Source organism: Argopecten irradians, chromosome 4 (genome assembly GCF_041381155.1).
Source record: "Argopecten irradians isolate NY chromosome 4, Ai_NY, whole genome shotgun sequence".
NCBI classification, from domain to species: Eukaryota; Metazoa; Mollusca; class Bivalvia; order Pectinida; family Pectinidae; genus Argopecten; species Argopecten irradians.
The window spans coordinates 5,867,584-5,884,634 of NC_091137.1; the positions used below are offsets into that span (position 1 = coordinate 5,867,584).

Consider the following 17,051-nt stretch of genomic DNA (forward strand, 5'->3'; position numbering starts at 1 on the left):
CCTTATTACCAATCGCATCATTGTATGAACTGTCATCCGCTTGGTTAAATTTGTCGTTGTCCAGTAGACATTGATACTTTTATAATTATCCACTGAATTCAGTTCAATGCCTAACTATACATACAACACTAGAAACATAAATAAGACATACACAACATATTTCTCACTTTATTTTTCTTGTTATGAAAGTAATCACATCACACAATGATAGGCTACATGTATATATAACTTCATAGTCTCGGTATATTTCATATGGATAGGTTTTTAATTAAAGATACATTTTATATAAAATCAAAGATTCCCCTTATGAAATATATTTATAATATGCATTGCATAGCGTTAATGTAAGACATGGATTATTCGTGGTTAATTTGAAGCATAGACTTCACTTCTACTTGGTTACTTTATGTTGTATATGAGAAAAAAGGAATGTCAATATTCTTTCGTTGCTGGAAGCATTCAAACTACTTGATGGATAAAATATGCATGGTTAATCGCTGAAACAACGAAAATCTTTAAGCATTATTCTCAATATCTTTTAGGTTATGAAGTCATAGACAAAAAAGGAAGGGAGCGTCTATGAAAAAGAATATCCGTCAGTTTTTTGTCTTTGACTTCATAACCCCAACAGATATTGAGAATTATGTTTATAATTTAAATCAGATAACTCACTCAGGTACTAGTAAGCCATACATTTCTGTGATTCTACTTAATTTTACAATAAAACAAATTGAGTTGTGGCGCAGTGATATCTCATCCAATAATTCTGTTTGTTCCATGAATGTGCCGCTTTTAAAATTCCCTGCGAAACCGTTCTGTATATATGATGTCATAATACTTGACGTACAATTCTTTCGGTCTGCGGAAAAATAACCTCAAAGATCTAACCAATAGAAATGAGTGTAACATGAAATTAAATCGTTGATGTATGAAATTTAATTTGGTAGTTTTTATGTTCGATGTTCCATAGTAACTATGATAACATTAAACATTTGTGGGCTATCCAGAATGGAGAGGATTCATAAATGGGCTAAATAATCTAAAATGGAATGCAAGTGTATTCTATCACGGTTACATTGTAGTCATGTCATTGTTATATATAATCACCATGAATTGTCCACAAATATCAGAATTAATTTCAAATACAAAAAGTGTCAATTGTTATTGTGAATTTTCTTTCAAATTACTGTTATTATTATTGGTACACTCTTTAAAAAAACATGGTGAGTCTATGTTTCAGATTTGACCTTCAGAATGTCTTCATGGTTATATAAACTAGACTATATGCACCATTTATCACTATTGTCTACGAGACAACATGACACCCGTTTGTTCGCCCTACATCACAAGACTGGTGAGATATTTTATAATTTGTGTCAATGACTGTGATTGACGAGTAAAAAATCGTACTCCTTATTTCATATATCTGAACACGTTTATAGTTCCAGTGTCCGAATTGCTCACCCAGACGTGGTCAGTTCCATCCACAGCGATTGCTCCTGGACTAACAACACCATGTTCTGGTCCAAGAAAAGAACGAAATCGATCTCCTTGCTTTTCCATAATGAATACTCTGGATTTTTCGGAATCCGACAGAAATGTATTCCCAAATACATCGCAGCAAATTGCAGTAGGCTTCAAAACCTCGGTTTCAGCAGTCTCACATTTGAATCTCCCAAGAATACGTAGGCTCGGCGAAAACACTACTATCTCATAGTAGTTGTTACCGCAAAAGTTGGCGACTAACAGGTCACCATTCGCATGTTCGGATATCCCCCTGGAGGATTTGAGGACAACGTCATCACCCTCTGTATTGATTTCCTTTTCAATTGACATATCTCCACTGAACTTCACCAGTTTCGCTTTCATGTCAAAGTTCAAAAGGTTTGCACCCAGAATGAATGTGGCATATAGCCCGTTCGAGCTTGAGCAAATATCCCGCGGTTTATGAGGAAAAGTATCCTCCCGAACGATCCCAGTGTATGTCTTGTCAACCTGCCAAATGAAGTTCCCACTTTGGCTAGAAATAGACAAATTCCCGTCTCGACTGACAGAAATATCAACAAGTTTTCCTGGCAGAGTTATTCGCTTCTTTTCGACTCCGTCCTTGCTGCATAGGTAGATTGTTTTCCCGTGGTTGTAGCAGATCCACGCAAGCGTACTAGATATAGGTGCAATGCTCGTCACCTTGTTCTCGCCGCTTATTCTCTTAAATGAAGAAACGAGCTTAACCTCGAACATAGGGACATACAGGACCCGCTTTGGAATCGAAACGATCAAAGATGATTTTATTTGGTTTTCTATTGTTCCAATAGTCCTGCTTCCAAGATTGGGTATTTCACGTGGTTGAAAGGAGAGTTCCTCCCGTGTGAACTCGCCACGTTCACGAACTAAACATAGAAATCTATTCATGATAGATCGACTATTGTCGAGAATCTCTATCTCCGATTCGTTTGCTATTGCTGCGTTGCTTTTTTGGATTATACTGACGACGGATTTCCGTTTTTGTTCCATTTCTAAAGCAAACTTTTGAAGATTATGTTTTCTTGCTTTTCTTTCGGAATCAAGCTGTTTTCCCATTTTAAGCAGGTCCTCATCGATGGACTTTTTCATTTTCTCGGCATGGTCGCGTGCCGCAAGCTTCAGAGATGTTATTTCTTTGGTCATCCGAGAGTATTCAGAATGGGCGTTGGTTAAAGTCTTATCGATAGATCCAAGGAATTCCTGGGCGTTTTTGGCGACTTCTGTAATTTTGTGTCTCTCCCTCTCAGAAGCCACGGAGATGTACTCCACATCATGATCCACGTGCAGATCTTCCTTACACTTGACGCATAGCTTCTGTTTACATGGTATACAGTACATGTACACCTTGTGCGTTGTATGGATTTCACACGGGAAATCGGACTCAGATGTCTTGTGTACAGTCTGCCGCCTTTTAATTTTGGATTGTGAGACGTAAAAGTTCTTCTGGAACCCGTTCACTCCGTCGGAAGGAATGGCTATATCAGCTCTACACATTGGGCATGGAAAACTCCCACGTTTGGACCACTTCCGGAGTATAGGCTCGAGACATTGAGTGCAGAAAGAGTGAAAACAACTGAGAAACCGTGGGTCGTTGAACTCTGACATACAGATGCTGCATTCCAACGATTGTGTAGACATGTTGGTGCTAATGTCTTCCTCTATATGAGTGTTATTCAACCTTTACTAATTGCATTGTAGTTCCTGGTATGAAATACATCACAACGCTCAAGGTCTTTTCATCACGCCAACACATTGCCCGTAGGAGGGAAGTTACGAGAGAACTGTTTCTGATCTCAGCTTGAAAAGCTCCGACATCAAATAACATTATACATTATAATACCTTCGGTTCACACATACCCAGTGATATACACTGTTCGAAAACAATGCGACACTTTTGTTTGTGATTTACATTGTTATCAAGATTGAAACATTATCACATGACAGATTGGTGTAGATAGTTGTATTGCACAATATCTAGCACGTGTGTAATTATTTACATTGTGTGGTCTGATAATGCTGATTGTTACAAGTGCACTGCACACATTGTAAAGGGTTAGAAGTATTTGTCGTTAGGATTTCACATTTAATATCAGCGGATCGGTGTTATACCTGACTTTATTTGACTGGATGTTTCAGTAGCGCTTTTATCACTACATGGATAGAAGGGGTACCTCTCTTATGTCTGTAAGTGGCGGCTTATATTTCAGTATAGTTATAATGGACGGTACAGGAACTGCCCTGGGGCTGAATCTGAAAAAGGACTGACTAGGACCAGGACCTAAACATGGACTAACCATACACTGGTTACAAGCATAGACTAGCCAGTAACTGGCTGAATACAGAATGACCAGATATTGGACCCACGCAGGGATTAATCTAAAACTGAACCAAAGCAAGGATTGACCAGAAACTTGACCAAATGAAGGACTGACCAGAAATTGGACCAAAGCAGGGACTGACCAGAAACTGGACCCACCAAAGACTGACCAGGAGTTGAACCCGACCAAGGACATAGCAGGAGCAGGATTCGAACATGGACTAACCACTAACTGGTCCCGAGTATTGACTAACCAGGAATTAGACTTGAGCTGACTGACAAAAAATTGGACCCAGAGCAGGGACTGACCAGGAACTGAACCCAGTATAGACTGAACAGGAGCTAGTCCTGAACATGTACTAACCTTAGACTGGCCCGAACATAGACTGACATGGGACTGGACATGAACGCGGAATGACTAGAAGCTGGATCCGATCATGTAATGCCAAGGACCTTACCCTGAGCATGGACTGACTGGACCTTTTCAACTTACTAAATAATTATATGATGTAGAGGTTTGGGTCAGTCAGTGAAATAATGTTTGGTTTACTGTCAAGTGTATAAGATCACCACTAGCCTTCCACCTCTGCGAAACCAAGGACACCATTGTATAAGGTTTTCCGACATAATAACTTAAGACCTATGAGAAACCAATGTTGATATGTTAAACTTGCCACTGAATGGCCATTTATCTAGAATTCTCATTAAACATAATTTAAAAAGCTTCATAAATGAGCCTACGAGATTAACACCTGATAATGCCACATCCATTGATTTTTTTTTTAATTTTCTAATAATATAAACATGATAAAAGTACCTGTGTATCAAACCCGTTCTGTAGTGACAATTCATCAATTCATGCTAATATTTCTTTTAAAATATTCAAGCATACCAGCTATATAAATAAAATAAAATATGATGAAGCAGATTTTGAAAGTATGAAAACTGCAATATCCTATATTCATTGGTTTTATTTATCACAAAATCAAGACACTGAACTATTTAATACTTCTATAATTAATTGTATTACGGATCAAATTAACAACTTTATTCCTGTTAAGATCATAACGGTTCGACCAAATGACAAACCGTGGATGAATAACTCTATGAGATTGAAGATGAGACAACGAAACAGAATACACAATAAATAAATAATCATCATGCTTGACATAGATTTCGTGTTATAAGAAATGAAGTTGTAGACTTGATCCGCGAGGCAAAGCCAAAGTATATTGAACAACTTGAAACCTCTCTAAGCGAAAATAATGTTCCTCAAGATAAATGGTGGAAGATAGCCAAATCTATCACTAACTTTGCTAATAAGTCTTCCTCAATTCCCCCTCTTGAATCTAACGATCAAGTCTTTCACCATCCCGTTGACACAGCTGAGATACTAAACAACCATTTTGTCAACATTTGTATAACTACCACCATTCTCACTTTCAAATATAAGAATTACACAACAAGATGTCATTGGTCAAATTTATTCTCTGAAGATAAACAAGCCAGCTGGTCCTGATGGCATTATTCCAAAAATAGTTAAAAAGCTCAACACTTCTCTGGTATTTCCTTTACAAATATTGTTTAATAAATCACTAAAATCAGGGTTAGTACCTTCTAGCTGGAAACAAGCTAATATAAATGCAATTTATAAAGGAAATGGTTCTACAAATGATGCTCTGAACTATAGACCAATTTCAATAACATCTTGTTTTCAGTAAATTGACAGAAAAAAATCATTTTTGAATATCTTTATAATTACCTTGTTGACAACTTTATAATTACCAGACATCAGTCTGGCTTTAAACCAGGAGATTCAACTGTGAATCAATTATTGTTTATTTATATTGAAATTGTTTGTAATTTGGATCAAGGCAAAGAGTTGATGTTTATTTTTTGTGATATTAGCAAAGCATTTGACCGAGTATGGCACCAAACTCTTTTATTCAAATTAAAAAAACATGGTATTAATGGAAATATGCTTAATTGGTTTCAAACTTATCTTTCGGATAGAATGCAAAGAGTACGTACAGAAGGTTATTATTCCCAATTCAAGACTATTAATGCTGGGGTACCCCAAGGATCTGTTCTTGGCCCGCTTCTCTTTTCCTATTGAAATTAACGATATTATTGAAAATATTTCTCTTTGCTCTTTGCAGATGACACTTCCCTCTATGTGATCATAGACAATGACCCTGCACAAGCGGCACAAGAATTAACATCCGACCTCACTAACATAAGCGAATGGGCCCATTTATGGGACATAAATTTAACCCTACCAAAACTAAATCTGTCACATTTTCCAGGAAACGAAACGCAAATCATCCCACAATAAATTTCCAAAATAGTCAAATTACTAACACTTCATTTCATACACATTTAGGGCTTACACTTACTGAGTATGCAACATGGAATCAACATATTCAAAACATATATACAAAAGGACTTATAAAAGACTCAACATTCTTCGTCATATAAAAACTAAAGTGAGTCGAAAAACATCAATTTCTTTATATAAAGCATTTATTAGGCCAATTTTTGAATACGCTGACATTGTTTGGGATATTTAGAATCAATTCAACTAGAAGCAGCAAGAATAATTACAGGCTTAAGATAAGGCATTGAGAACCAAGAATGTATGAGGTGTTCCGACTTATTAACATAGCCTTCCACCTCTGGGAAGCCAAGTGTATGAGGTGTTCCGACTTATAAACACTAGCCTTCCACCTCTGGAGAAGCCAAGTGTATGAGGTGTTCCGACTTATAAACACTAGCCTTCCACCTCTGAGAAACCAAGTGTATGAGGTGTTCCGACTTATTAAACACTAGCCTTCCACCTCTGGGAAGCCAAGTGTATGAGGTGTTCCGACTTATAAACACTAGCCTTCTATCTCTGGGAAACCAAGTGTATGAGGTGTTCCGACTTATAAACACTAGCCTTCCATCTCTGGGAAGCCAAGTGTATGAGGTGTTCCGACTTATAAACACTAGCCTTCCACCTCTGGGAAACCAAGTGTATGAGGTGTTCCGACTTATTAACACTAGCCTTCCACCTCTGGGAAGCCAAGTGTATGAGGTGTTCCGACTTATAAACACTAGCCTTAGCCTTCCATCTCTGGGAACCCAAGTGTATGAGGTGTTCCGACTTATAAACACTAGCCTTCCACCTCTGGGAAACCAAGTGTATGAGGTGTTCCGACTTATAAACACTAGCCTTCCATCTCTGGGAAGCCAAGTGTATGAGGTGTTCCGGTTTATTAACACTAGCCTTCCACCTCTGAGAAACCAAGTGTATAAGGTGTTCCAACTTATAAACACTAGCCTTCCACCTCTGGGAAGCCAAGTGTATGAGGTGTTCCGACTTATAAACACTAGCCTTCCATCTCTGGGAAACCAAGTGTATGAGGGTGTTCCGACTTATTAACACTAGCCTTCCATCTCTGGAAAGCCAAGTGTATGAGGTGTTCCGACTTATAACACTAGCCTTCCATCTCTGTGGGAAGCCAAGTGTATGAGGTGTTCCGACTTATAAACACTAGCCTTCCACCTCTGAGAACCCAAGTGTATGAGGTGTTCCGACTTATAAACACTAGCCTTCCACCTCTGGGAAGCCAAGTGTATGAGGTGTTCCGACTTATAAACACTAGCCTTCCACCTCTGGAACCAAGTGTCTGGGAAGCCAAGTGTACTCTGAGGAGTGTTCCGACTTATTAACACTAGCCTTCCATCTCTGGGAAGCCAAGTGTATGAGGTGTTCCGACTTATAAACACTAGCCTTCCACCTCTGGGAAGCCAAGTGTATGAGGTGTTCCCGACTTATAAACACTAGCCTTCCACCTCTGGGAACCAAGTGTATGAGGTGTTCCGACTTATAAACACTAGCCTTCACCTCTGGGAAGCCAAGTGTATGAGGTGTTCCGACTTATAAACACTAGCCTTCCACCTCTGGGAAGCCAAGTGTATGAGGTGTTCCGACTTTGTTCCATTAAACATTAGCCTTCCATCTCTGGGAAGCCAAGTGTATGAGGTGTTCCGACTTATAAACACTAGCCTTCCACCTCTGGGAAACCAAGTGTATGAGGTGTTCCGACTTATTAACACTAGCCTTCACCTTCCATCTCTGGAAACCAAGTGTATGAGGTGTTCCGACTTATAAACACTAGCCTTCCACCTCTGGGAAGCCAAGTGTATGAGGTGTTCCGACTTATAAACACTAGCCTTCCATCTCTGGGAAGCCAAGTGTATGAGGTGTTCCGACTTATTAACACTAGCCTTCCATCTCTGGGAAGCCAAGTGTATGAGGTGTTCCGACTTATTAACACTAGCCTTCCATCTCTGGGAAACCAAGTGTATGAGGTGTTCCGACTTATTAACACTAGCCTTCCATCTCTGGGAAGCCAAGTGTATGTGGTGTTCCGACTTATAAACACTAGCCTTCCATCTCTGGGAAGCCAAGTGTATGAGGTGTTCCGACTATTAAACACTAGCCTTCCACCTCTGGGAACCAAGTGTATGAGGTGTTCCGACTTATAAACACTAGCCTTCCACCTCTGGGAAAGCCAAGTGTATGAGGTGTTCCGATTTATTAACACTAGCCTTCCACCTCTGGGAAACCAAGTGTATGAGGTGTTCCGACTTATAAACACTAGCCTTCCACCTCTGGGAAGCCAAGTGTATGAGGTGTTCCGACTTATAAACACTAGCCTTCCACCTCTGGGAAACCAAGTGTATGAGGTGTTCCGACTTATAAACACTAGCCTTCCATCTCTGGGAAGCCAAGTGTATGAGGTGTTCCGACTTATAAACACTAGCCTTCCATCTCTGGGAAGCCAAGTGTATGAGGTGTTCCGACTTATTAACACTAGCCTTCCATCTCTGGGAAACCAAGTGTATGAGGTGTTCCGACTTATAAACACTAGCCTTCCATCTCTGGGAAGCCAAGTGTATGAGGTGTTCCGACTTATAAACACTAGCCTTCCATCTCTGGGAAGCCAAGTGTATGAGGTGTTCCGACTTATAAACACTAGCCTTCCATCTCTGGAAAGCCAAGTGTATGGACATGAGTGTTCCGACTTATTAACACTAGCCTTCCATCTCTGGGAAGCCAAGTGTATGAGGTGTTCCGACTTATAAACACTTAGCCTTCCACCTCTGAGAAACCAAGTGTATGAGGTGTTCCGACTTATAAACACTAGCCTTCCACCTCTGAGAAGCCAAGTGTATGAGGTGTTCCGACTTATAACACTAGCCTTCCATCTCTGGGAAGCCAAGTGTATGAGGTGTTCCGACTTATAAACACTAGCCTTCTACCTCTGGGAAGCCAAGTGTATGAGGTGTTCCGACTTATAAACACTAGCCTTCCATCTCTGGAACCAAGTGTATGAGGTGTTCCGACTTATAAACACTAGCCTTCCATCTCTGGGAAGCCAAGTGTATGAGGTGTTCCGACTTATAAACACTAGCCTTCCATCTCTGGGAAACCAAGTGTATGAGGTGTTCCGACTTATAAACACTAGCCTTCCATCTCTGGGAAGCCAAGTGTATGAGGTGTTCCGACTTATAAACACTAGCCTTCCATCTCTGGGAAACCAAGTGTATGAGGTGTTCCGACTTATAAACACTAGCCTTCCATCTCTGGGAAGCCAAGTGTATGAGGTGTTCCGACTTATAAACACTAGCCTTCCATCTCTGGGAAACCAAGTGTATGAGGTGTTCCGACTTATAAACACTAGCCTTCTATCTCTGGGAAGCCAAGTGTATGAGGTGTTCCGACTTATAAACACTAGCCTTCCATCTCTGGGAAACCAAGTGTATGAGGTGTTCCGACTTATAAACACTAGCCTTCCATCTCTGGGAAACCAAGTGTATGAGGTGTTCCGACTTATTAACACTAGCCTTCCACCTCTGGGAAGCCAAGTGTATGAGGTGTTCCGACTTATAAACACTAGCCTTCCACCTCTGAGAACCCAAGTGTATGAGGTGTTCCGACTTATAAACACTAGCCTTCCACCTCTGGGAAGCCAAGTGTATGAGGTGTTCCGACTTATTAACACTAGCCTTCCATCTCTGGGAAACCAAGTGTATGAGGTGTTCCGACTTATTAACACTAGCCTTCCATCTCTGGGAAGCCAAGTGTATGAGGTGTTCCGACTTATAAACACTAGCCTTCCACCTCTGGGAAACCAAGTGTATGAGGTGTTCCGACTTATAAACACTAGCCTTCCACCTCTGGGAAGCCAAGTGTATGAGGTGTTCCGACTTATAAACACTAGCCTTCCACCTCTGGGAAGCCAAGTGTATGAGGTGTTCCGACTTATAAACACTAGCCTTCCACTCTGGGAAGCCAAGTGTATGAGGTGTTCCGACTTATAACACTAGCCTTCTCTGGGAAGCCAAGTGTATGAGGTGTTCCGACTTATAAACACTAGCCTTCCACCTCTGGGAAGCCAAGTGTATGAGGTGTTCCGACTTATAAACACTAGCCTTCCACCTCTGGGAAACCAAGTGTATGAGGTGTTCCGACTTATAAACACTAGCCTTCCACCTCTGGGAAACCAAGTGTATGAGGTGTTCCGACTTATAAACACTAGCCTTCCACCTCTGGGAAGCCAAGTGTATGAGGTGTTCCGACTTATAAACACTAGCCTTCCACCTCTGAGAAACCAAGTGTATGAGGTGTTCCGACTTATAAACACTAGCCTTCCACCTCTGAGAAACCAAGTGTATGAGGTGTTCCGACTTATTAACACTAGCCTTCCACCTCTGGGAAGCCAAGTGTATGAGGTGTTCCGACTTATTAACACTAGCCTTCCACCTCTGAGAAACCAAGTGTATGAGGTGTTCCGACTTATTAACACTAGCCTTCCACCTCTGGGAAGCCAAGTGTATGAGGTGTTCCGACTTATAAACACTAGCCTTCCACCTCTGAGAAACCAAGTGTATGAGGTGTTCCGACTTATAAACACTAGCCTTCCACCTCTGGGAAGCCAAGTGTATGAGGTGTTCCGGTTTATTAACACTAGCCTTCCACCTCTGAGAAACCAAGTGTATAAGGTGTTCCAACTTATAAACACTAGCCTTCCACCTCTGGGAAGCCAAGTGTATGAGGTGTTCCGACTTATAAACACTAGCCTTCCATCTCTGGGAAGCCAAGTGTAAAAGGTGTTCCGACTTATAAACACTAGCCTTCCATCTCTGGGAAGCCAAGTGTATGAGGTGTTCCGACTTATAAACACTAGCCTTCCATCTCTGGGAAACCAAGTGTATGAGGTGTTCCGACTTATTAACACTAGCCTTCCATCTCTGGGAAACCAAGTGTATGAGGTGTTCCGACTTATAACACTCCTTCCATCTTGGGAACCAAGTGTATGAGGTGTTCCGACTTATAACACTAGCCTTCCATCTCTGGGAAGCCAAGTGTATGAGGTGTTCCGACTTATAAACACTAGCCTTCCACTCTGGGAAACCAAGTGTATGAGGTGTTCCGACTTATAAACACTAGCCTTCCATCTCTGGGAAACCAAGTGTATGAGGTGTTCCGACTTATTAACACTAGCCTTCCATCTCTGGGAAACCAAGTGTATGAGGTGTTCCGACTTATAAACACTAGCCTTCCACCTCTGGGAAGCCAAGTGTATGAGGTGTTCCGACTTATAAACACTAGCCTTCCATCTCTGGGAAGCCAAGTGTATGAGGTGTTCCGACTTATAAACACTAGCCTTCCATCTCTGGGAAGCCAAGTGTATGAGGTGTTCCGACTTATAAACACTAGCCTTCCATCTCTGGGAAACCAAGTGTATGAGGTGTTCCGACTTATAAACACTAGCCTTCTATCTCTGGGAAGCCAAGTGTATGAGGTGTTCCGACTTATAAACACTAGCCTTCCATCTCTGGGAAACCAAGTGTATGAGGTGTTCCGACTTATAAACACTAGCCTTCCATCTCTGGGAAACCAAGTGTATGAGGTGTTCCGACTTATTAACACTAGCCTTCCACCTCTGGGAAACCAAGTGTATGAGGTGTTCCGACTTATAAACACTAGCCTTCCACCTCTGGGAAACCAAGTGTATGAGGTGTTCCGACTTATTAACACTAGCCTTCCATCTCTGGGAAGCCAAGTGTATGAGGTGTTCCGACTTATAAACACTAGCCTTCCACCTCTGAGAACCCAAGTGTATGAGGTGTTCCGACTTATAAACACTAGCCTTCCACCTCTGAGAAGCCAAGTGTATGAGGTGTTCCGACTTATAAACACTAGCCTTCCATCTCTGGGAAGCCAAGTGTATGAGGTGTTCCGACTTATAAACACTAGCCTTCCATCTCTGGGAAACCAAGTGTATGAGGTGTTCCGACTTATTAACACTAGCCTTCCATCTCTGGGAAGCCAAGTGTATGAGGTGTTCCGACTTATAAACACTAGCCTTCCACCTCTGAGAACCCAAGTGTATGAGGTGTTCCGACTTATAAACACTAGCCTTCCACCTCTGAGAAACCAAGTGTATGAGGTGTTCCGACTTATAAACACTAGCCTTCCACCTCTGGGAAGCCAAGTGTATGAGGTGTTCCGACTTATAAACACTAGCCTTCCACCTCTGAGAAACCAAGTGTATGAGGTGTTCCGACTTATAAACACTAGCCTTCCACCTCTGGGAAGCCAAGTGTATGAGGTGTTCCGACTTATTAACACTAGCCTTCCACCTCTGGGAAGCCAAGTGTATGAGGTGTTCCGACTTATAAACACTAGCCTTCCATCTCTGGGAAGCCAAGTGTATGAGGTGTTCCGACTTATAAACACTAGCCTTCCATCTCTGGGAAACCAAGTGTATGAGGTGTTCCGACTTATTAACACTAGCCTTCCATCTCTGGGAAGCCAAGTGTATGAGGTGTTCCGACTTATAAACACTAGCCTTCCATCTCTGGGAAGCCAAGTGTATGAGGTGTTCCGACTTATAAACACTAGCCTTCCATCTCTGGGAACCAAGTGTATGAGGTGTTTCCGACTTATAACACTAGCCTACCTCATCTCTGGGAAGCCAAGTGTATGAGGTGTTCCGACTTATAAACACTAGCCTTCCACCTCTGGAAACCAAGTGTATGAGGTGTTCCGACTTATAAACACTAGCCTTCCACCTCTGGGAAGCCAAGTGTATGAGGTGTTCCGACTTATAAACACTAGCCTTCCACCTCTGGGAAGCCAAGTGTATGAGGTGTTCCGGTTTATTAAACACTAGCCTTCCACCTCTGAGAAACCAAGTGTATAAGGTGTTCCAACTTATAAACACTAGCCTTCCACCTCTGGGAAGCCAAGTGTATGAGGTGTTCCGGTTTATTAACACTAGCCTTCCACCTCTGAGAAACCAAGTGTATAAGGTGTTCCAACTTATAAACACTAGCCTTCCACCTCTGGGAAGCCAAGTGTATGAGGTGTTCCGACTTATAAACACTAGCCTTCCATCTCTGGGAAACCAAGTGTAAAAGGTGTTCCGACTTATAAACACTAGCCTTCCATCTCTGGGAAGCCAAGTGTATGAGGTGTTCCGACTTATAAACACTAGCCTTCCACTCTGGGAAACCAAGTGTATGAGGTTTCCGACTTATTAACACTAGCCTTCCACCTCTGGGAAACCAAGTGTATGAGGTGTTCCGACTTATTAACACTAGCCTTCCACCTCTGGGAAGCCAAGTGTATGAGGTGTTCCGACTTATTAACACTAGCCTTCCACCTCTGAGAAACCAAGTGTATGAGGTGTTCCGACTTATATAACCTCTGGAACCAAGTGTATGAGGTTCCGTTTAAACACTAGCCTTCCACCTCTGGGAAGCCAAGTGTATGAGGTTTTCCACTTATAAACACTAGCCTTCCACCTCTGGGAAACCAAGTGTATGAGGTGTTCCGACTTATAAACACTAGCCTTCCACCTCTGGGAAGCCAAGTGTATGAGGTGTTCCGACTTATAAACACTAGCCTTCCATCTCTGGGAAGCCAAGTGTATAAGGTTGTTCCGACTTATAAACACTAGCCTTCCATCTCTGGGAAGCCAAGTGTATGAGGTGTTCCGACTTATTAACACTAGCCTTCCATCTCTGGGAAACCAAGTGTATGAGGTGTTCCGACTTATCAACACTAGCCTTCCACCTCTGGGAAACCAAGTGTATGAGGTGTTCCGACTTATAAACACTAGCCTTCCACCTCTGGGAAACCAAGTGTATGAGGTGTTCCGACTTATCAAAACTAGCCTTCCACCTCTGGGAAACCAAGTGTATGAGGTGTTCCGACTTATAAACACTAGCCTTCCATCTCTGGGAAGCCAAGTGTATGAGGTGTTCCTACTTATTAACACTAGCCTTCCATCTCTGGGAAACCAAGTGTATGAGGTGTTCCGACTTATTAACACTAGCCTTCCATCTCTGGGAAGCCAAGTGTATGAGGTGTTCCGACTTATAAACACTAGCCTTCCATCTCTGGGAAGCCAAGTGTATGAGGTGTTCCGACTTATAAACACTAGCCTTCCATCTCTGGGAAACCAAGTGTATGAGGTGTTCCGACTTATTAACACTAGCCTTCCATCTCTGAGAAACCAAGTGTATGAGGTGTTCCGACTTATAAACACTAGCCTTCCACCTCTGGGAAACCAAGTGTATGAGGTGTTCCGACTTATTAACACTAGCCTTCCACCTCTGGGAAACCAAGTGTATGAGGTGTTCCGACTTATAAACACTAGCCTTCCACCTCTGGGAAACCAAGTGTATGAGGTGTTCCGACTTATAAACACTAGCCTTCCACCTCTGGGAAGCCAAGTGTATGAGGTGTTCCGACTTATTAACACTAGCCTTCCACCTCTGAGAAACCAAGTGTATGAGGTGTTCCGACTTATAAACACTAGCCTTCCACCTCTGGGAAGCCAAGTGTATGAGGTGTTCCGACTTATAAACACTAGCCTTCCATCTCTGGGAAGCCAAGTGTAAAAGGTGTTCCGACTTATAAACACTAGCCTTCCATCTCTGGGATGCCAAGTGTATGAGGTGTTCCTACTTATTAACATTAGCCTTCCATCTCTGGGAAGCCAAGTGTATGAGGTGTTCCGACTTATAAACACTAGCCTTCCACCTCTGAGAAACCAAGTGTATGAGGTGTTCCGACTTATAAACACTAGCCTTCCATCTCTGGGAAACCAAGTGTATGAGGTGTTCCGACTTATTACCGCTAGCCTTCCACCTCTGGGAAGCCAAGTGTATGAGGTGTTCCGACTTATTAACACTAGCCTTCCACCTCTGGGAAGCCAAGTGTATGAGGTGTTCCGACTTATTAACACTAGCCTTCCACCTTCCACCTCTGGGAAGCCAAGTGTATGAGGTGTTCCGACTTATTACCGCTAGCCTTCCACCTTTTGAGAAACCAAGTGTATGAGGTGTTCCGACTAATTACCGCAAGTATTTCACCTCTAGGAAACCAAGGACACCAAGTGTATGAGGTGTTCCGACCAATTGACTCTTCCACCTCTGGGAAATCAAGGAAACCAAGTGTATAAAGTGTTCCGACTTATTATCACAAGACTTCCAACTCCACAAACTAGAAACTTACAGTAACATCCAGCATACAACCTATTTATTGGCATTATTTCCATTGATTTAATATTTTTACTATTGCTACTGTTTCTGTATCGATAAACTATGTTGGGATAGATCTGTTTGGTTCCCAATAACTTGAGTGCAGAACGTAACCCGATTCGGTGCGTTTGAACATCTCAAAAAACATTGGCGGACATTCCACAAAATCACCTGTCAATCTTTACAAATAACACATATACGAGACAATCGGAGACATACAATAAAACACGTTTTTTATTTTATTAATGTATTATTGCTATTTGAAATGAATAAATATTAAGCTGTTAGTCAACGGCCCGCTTTTTTTAATGACTTTTGTGCATGGATCAACATGACGGCAGTATAATTTTGACGGTGATGAACACAGGTACTTGATTGTATCTGACGTTTTTTGTTGTTTCAATTCCTTAAAGAAAACATTGTAAATATAAGGATTAACCTCTTACTTTGCTTAGTTTATGAGATGATAAACCCAATGGAGCAGTCGGTAAATTGTACGTGAACGCGAATGCGTTTACACAATTTACCTCGTGCTCCATTGGGTTTATCATCTTATAAGCTAAGCAAAGTAAGAGGTTAATTCTTAAAAGAAACAATGTTTTTTTATAATTTTTTTACTTTTCAAATTTTGTACATGTATATAATATTAACAACGAGAAAACACCCACACATCACACATACACACATACACACAAACACACACACAATCACACATACAACTCACATACCCTGATACATACATACACCCTCACACTTTCTTACTAGAATATTTAAATTATACATGATGTGTTTATTATAATTACATATAATTTTTGTCTTTTTGTTTTTATTTTCATTCCTTCATCACACTTTTTTCAGGGGGGAGACATGATGTTACATTTACAGGAGAGAAGTTAGGAAAAGAAAGAACAGTCAGAAACGGGATGGGTGGGAGGGGAAAAGGAGATAGGAAAGGGATGGGTTGGAGGGTAAGAAGTGGGGAGAGGTGGGGAATATATGTTGCCAATAATGAAATGGAATAATTAACAAGAGATTATTCATTAAAGAATTATACTTATATATTGAATAAATGTGACAATAATCTGGAACAGACACCAGTGTACCAGTACCATATACTTGTACTGTACGTAAATCATATATAATAAGAAATATCAATGTAAGTACATGTACTGGTGTAAATAGTAACAGCTAATGAAATAATGTTTGCAAGTATAATTATTGACTGCTAACAACGAAGGAAGAAGGGGGAAAAGGAAGATCTACCAATGTCAGGTATCATCAGACAATGTCTAATTCAGGTCTAATGTAATTAAGTTTTGCCATTTCCTCCATTCCATTGTACATTTGTCAACACTTTGTTCACCTTTACCACAAGCAATAACTTTTTGAACTTTATGGTAATCTTTTATTGAGTTAATTAATGTTGAAATACATTTTGTATTTAGAGTTTTATGCAAAAAGAAACAATGTTAATAACATTCCATTTGTAGTTATAACTAGCCACGAGCTTGATAGCAGAATGCAGATATATACAGTAAACAATAAATAGATGCAGACGAACGATTATTATTAATGTAATTATGAAAGTTGAAAATAGTTTCTT

General features: G+C 41.1%; 1 protein-coding gene across 1 annotated transcript; it reads right to left on the reverse strand.

Moving 5' to 3' along the window:
- Positions 1-167: 167 nt before the first annotated feature.
- LOC138320435 (tripartite motif-containing protein 2-like) lies at positions 168-6,458 on the reverse strand. Its single transcript, XM_069263396.1, has one exon. It carries the CDS (start codon positions 3,160-3,162, stop codon positions 1,414-1,416), a length of 1,749 nt encoding a protein of 582 aa, XP_069119497.1. The 5' UTR covers positions 3,163-6,458; the 3' UTR covers positions 168-1,413.
- Positions 6,459-17,051: the final 10,593 nt, after the last annotated feature.

What these genes read in the sequence shown, in the direction of transcription:
- LOC138320435 (XM_069263396.1), bottom strand. Translation starts at nt 3,162, where the DNA reads ATGTCTACACAATCGTTGGAATGCAGCATCTGTATGTCAGAGTTCAAC.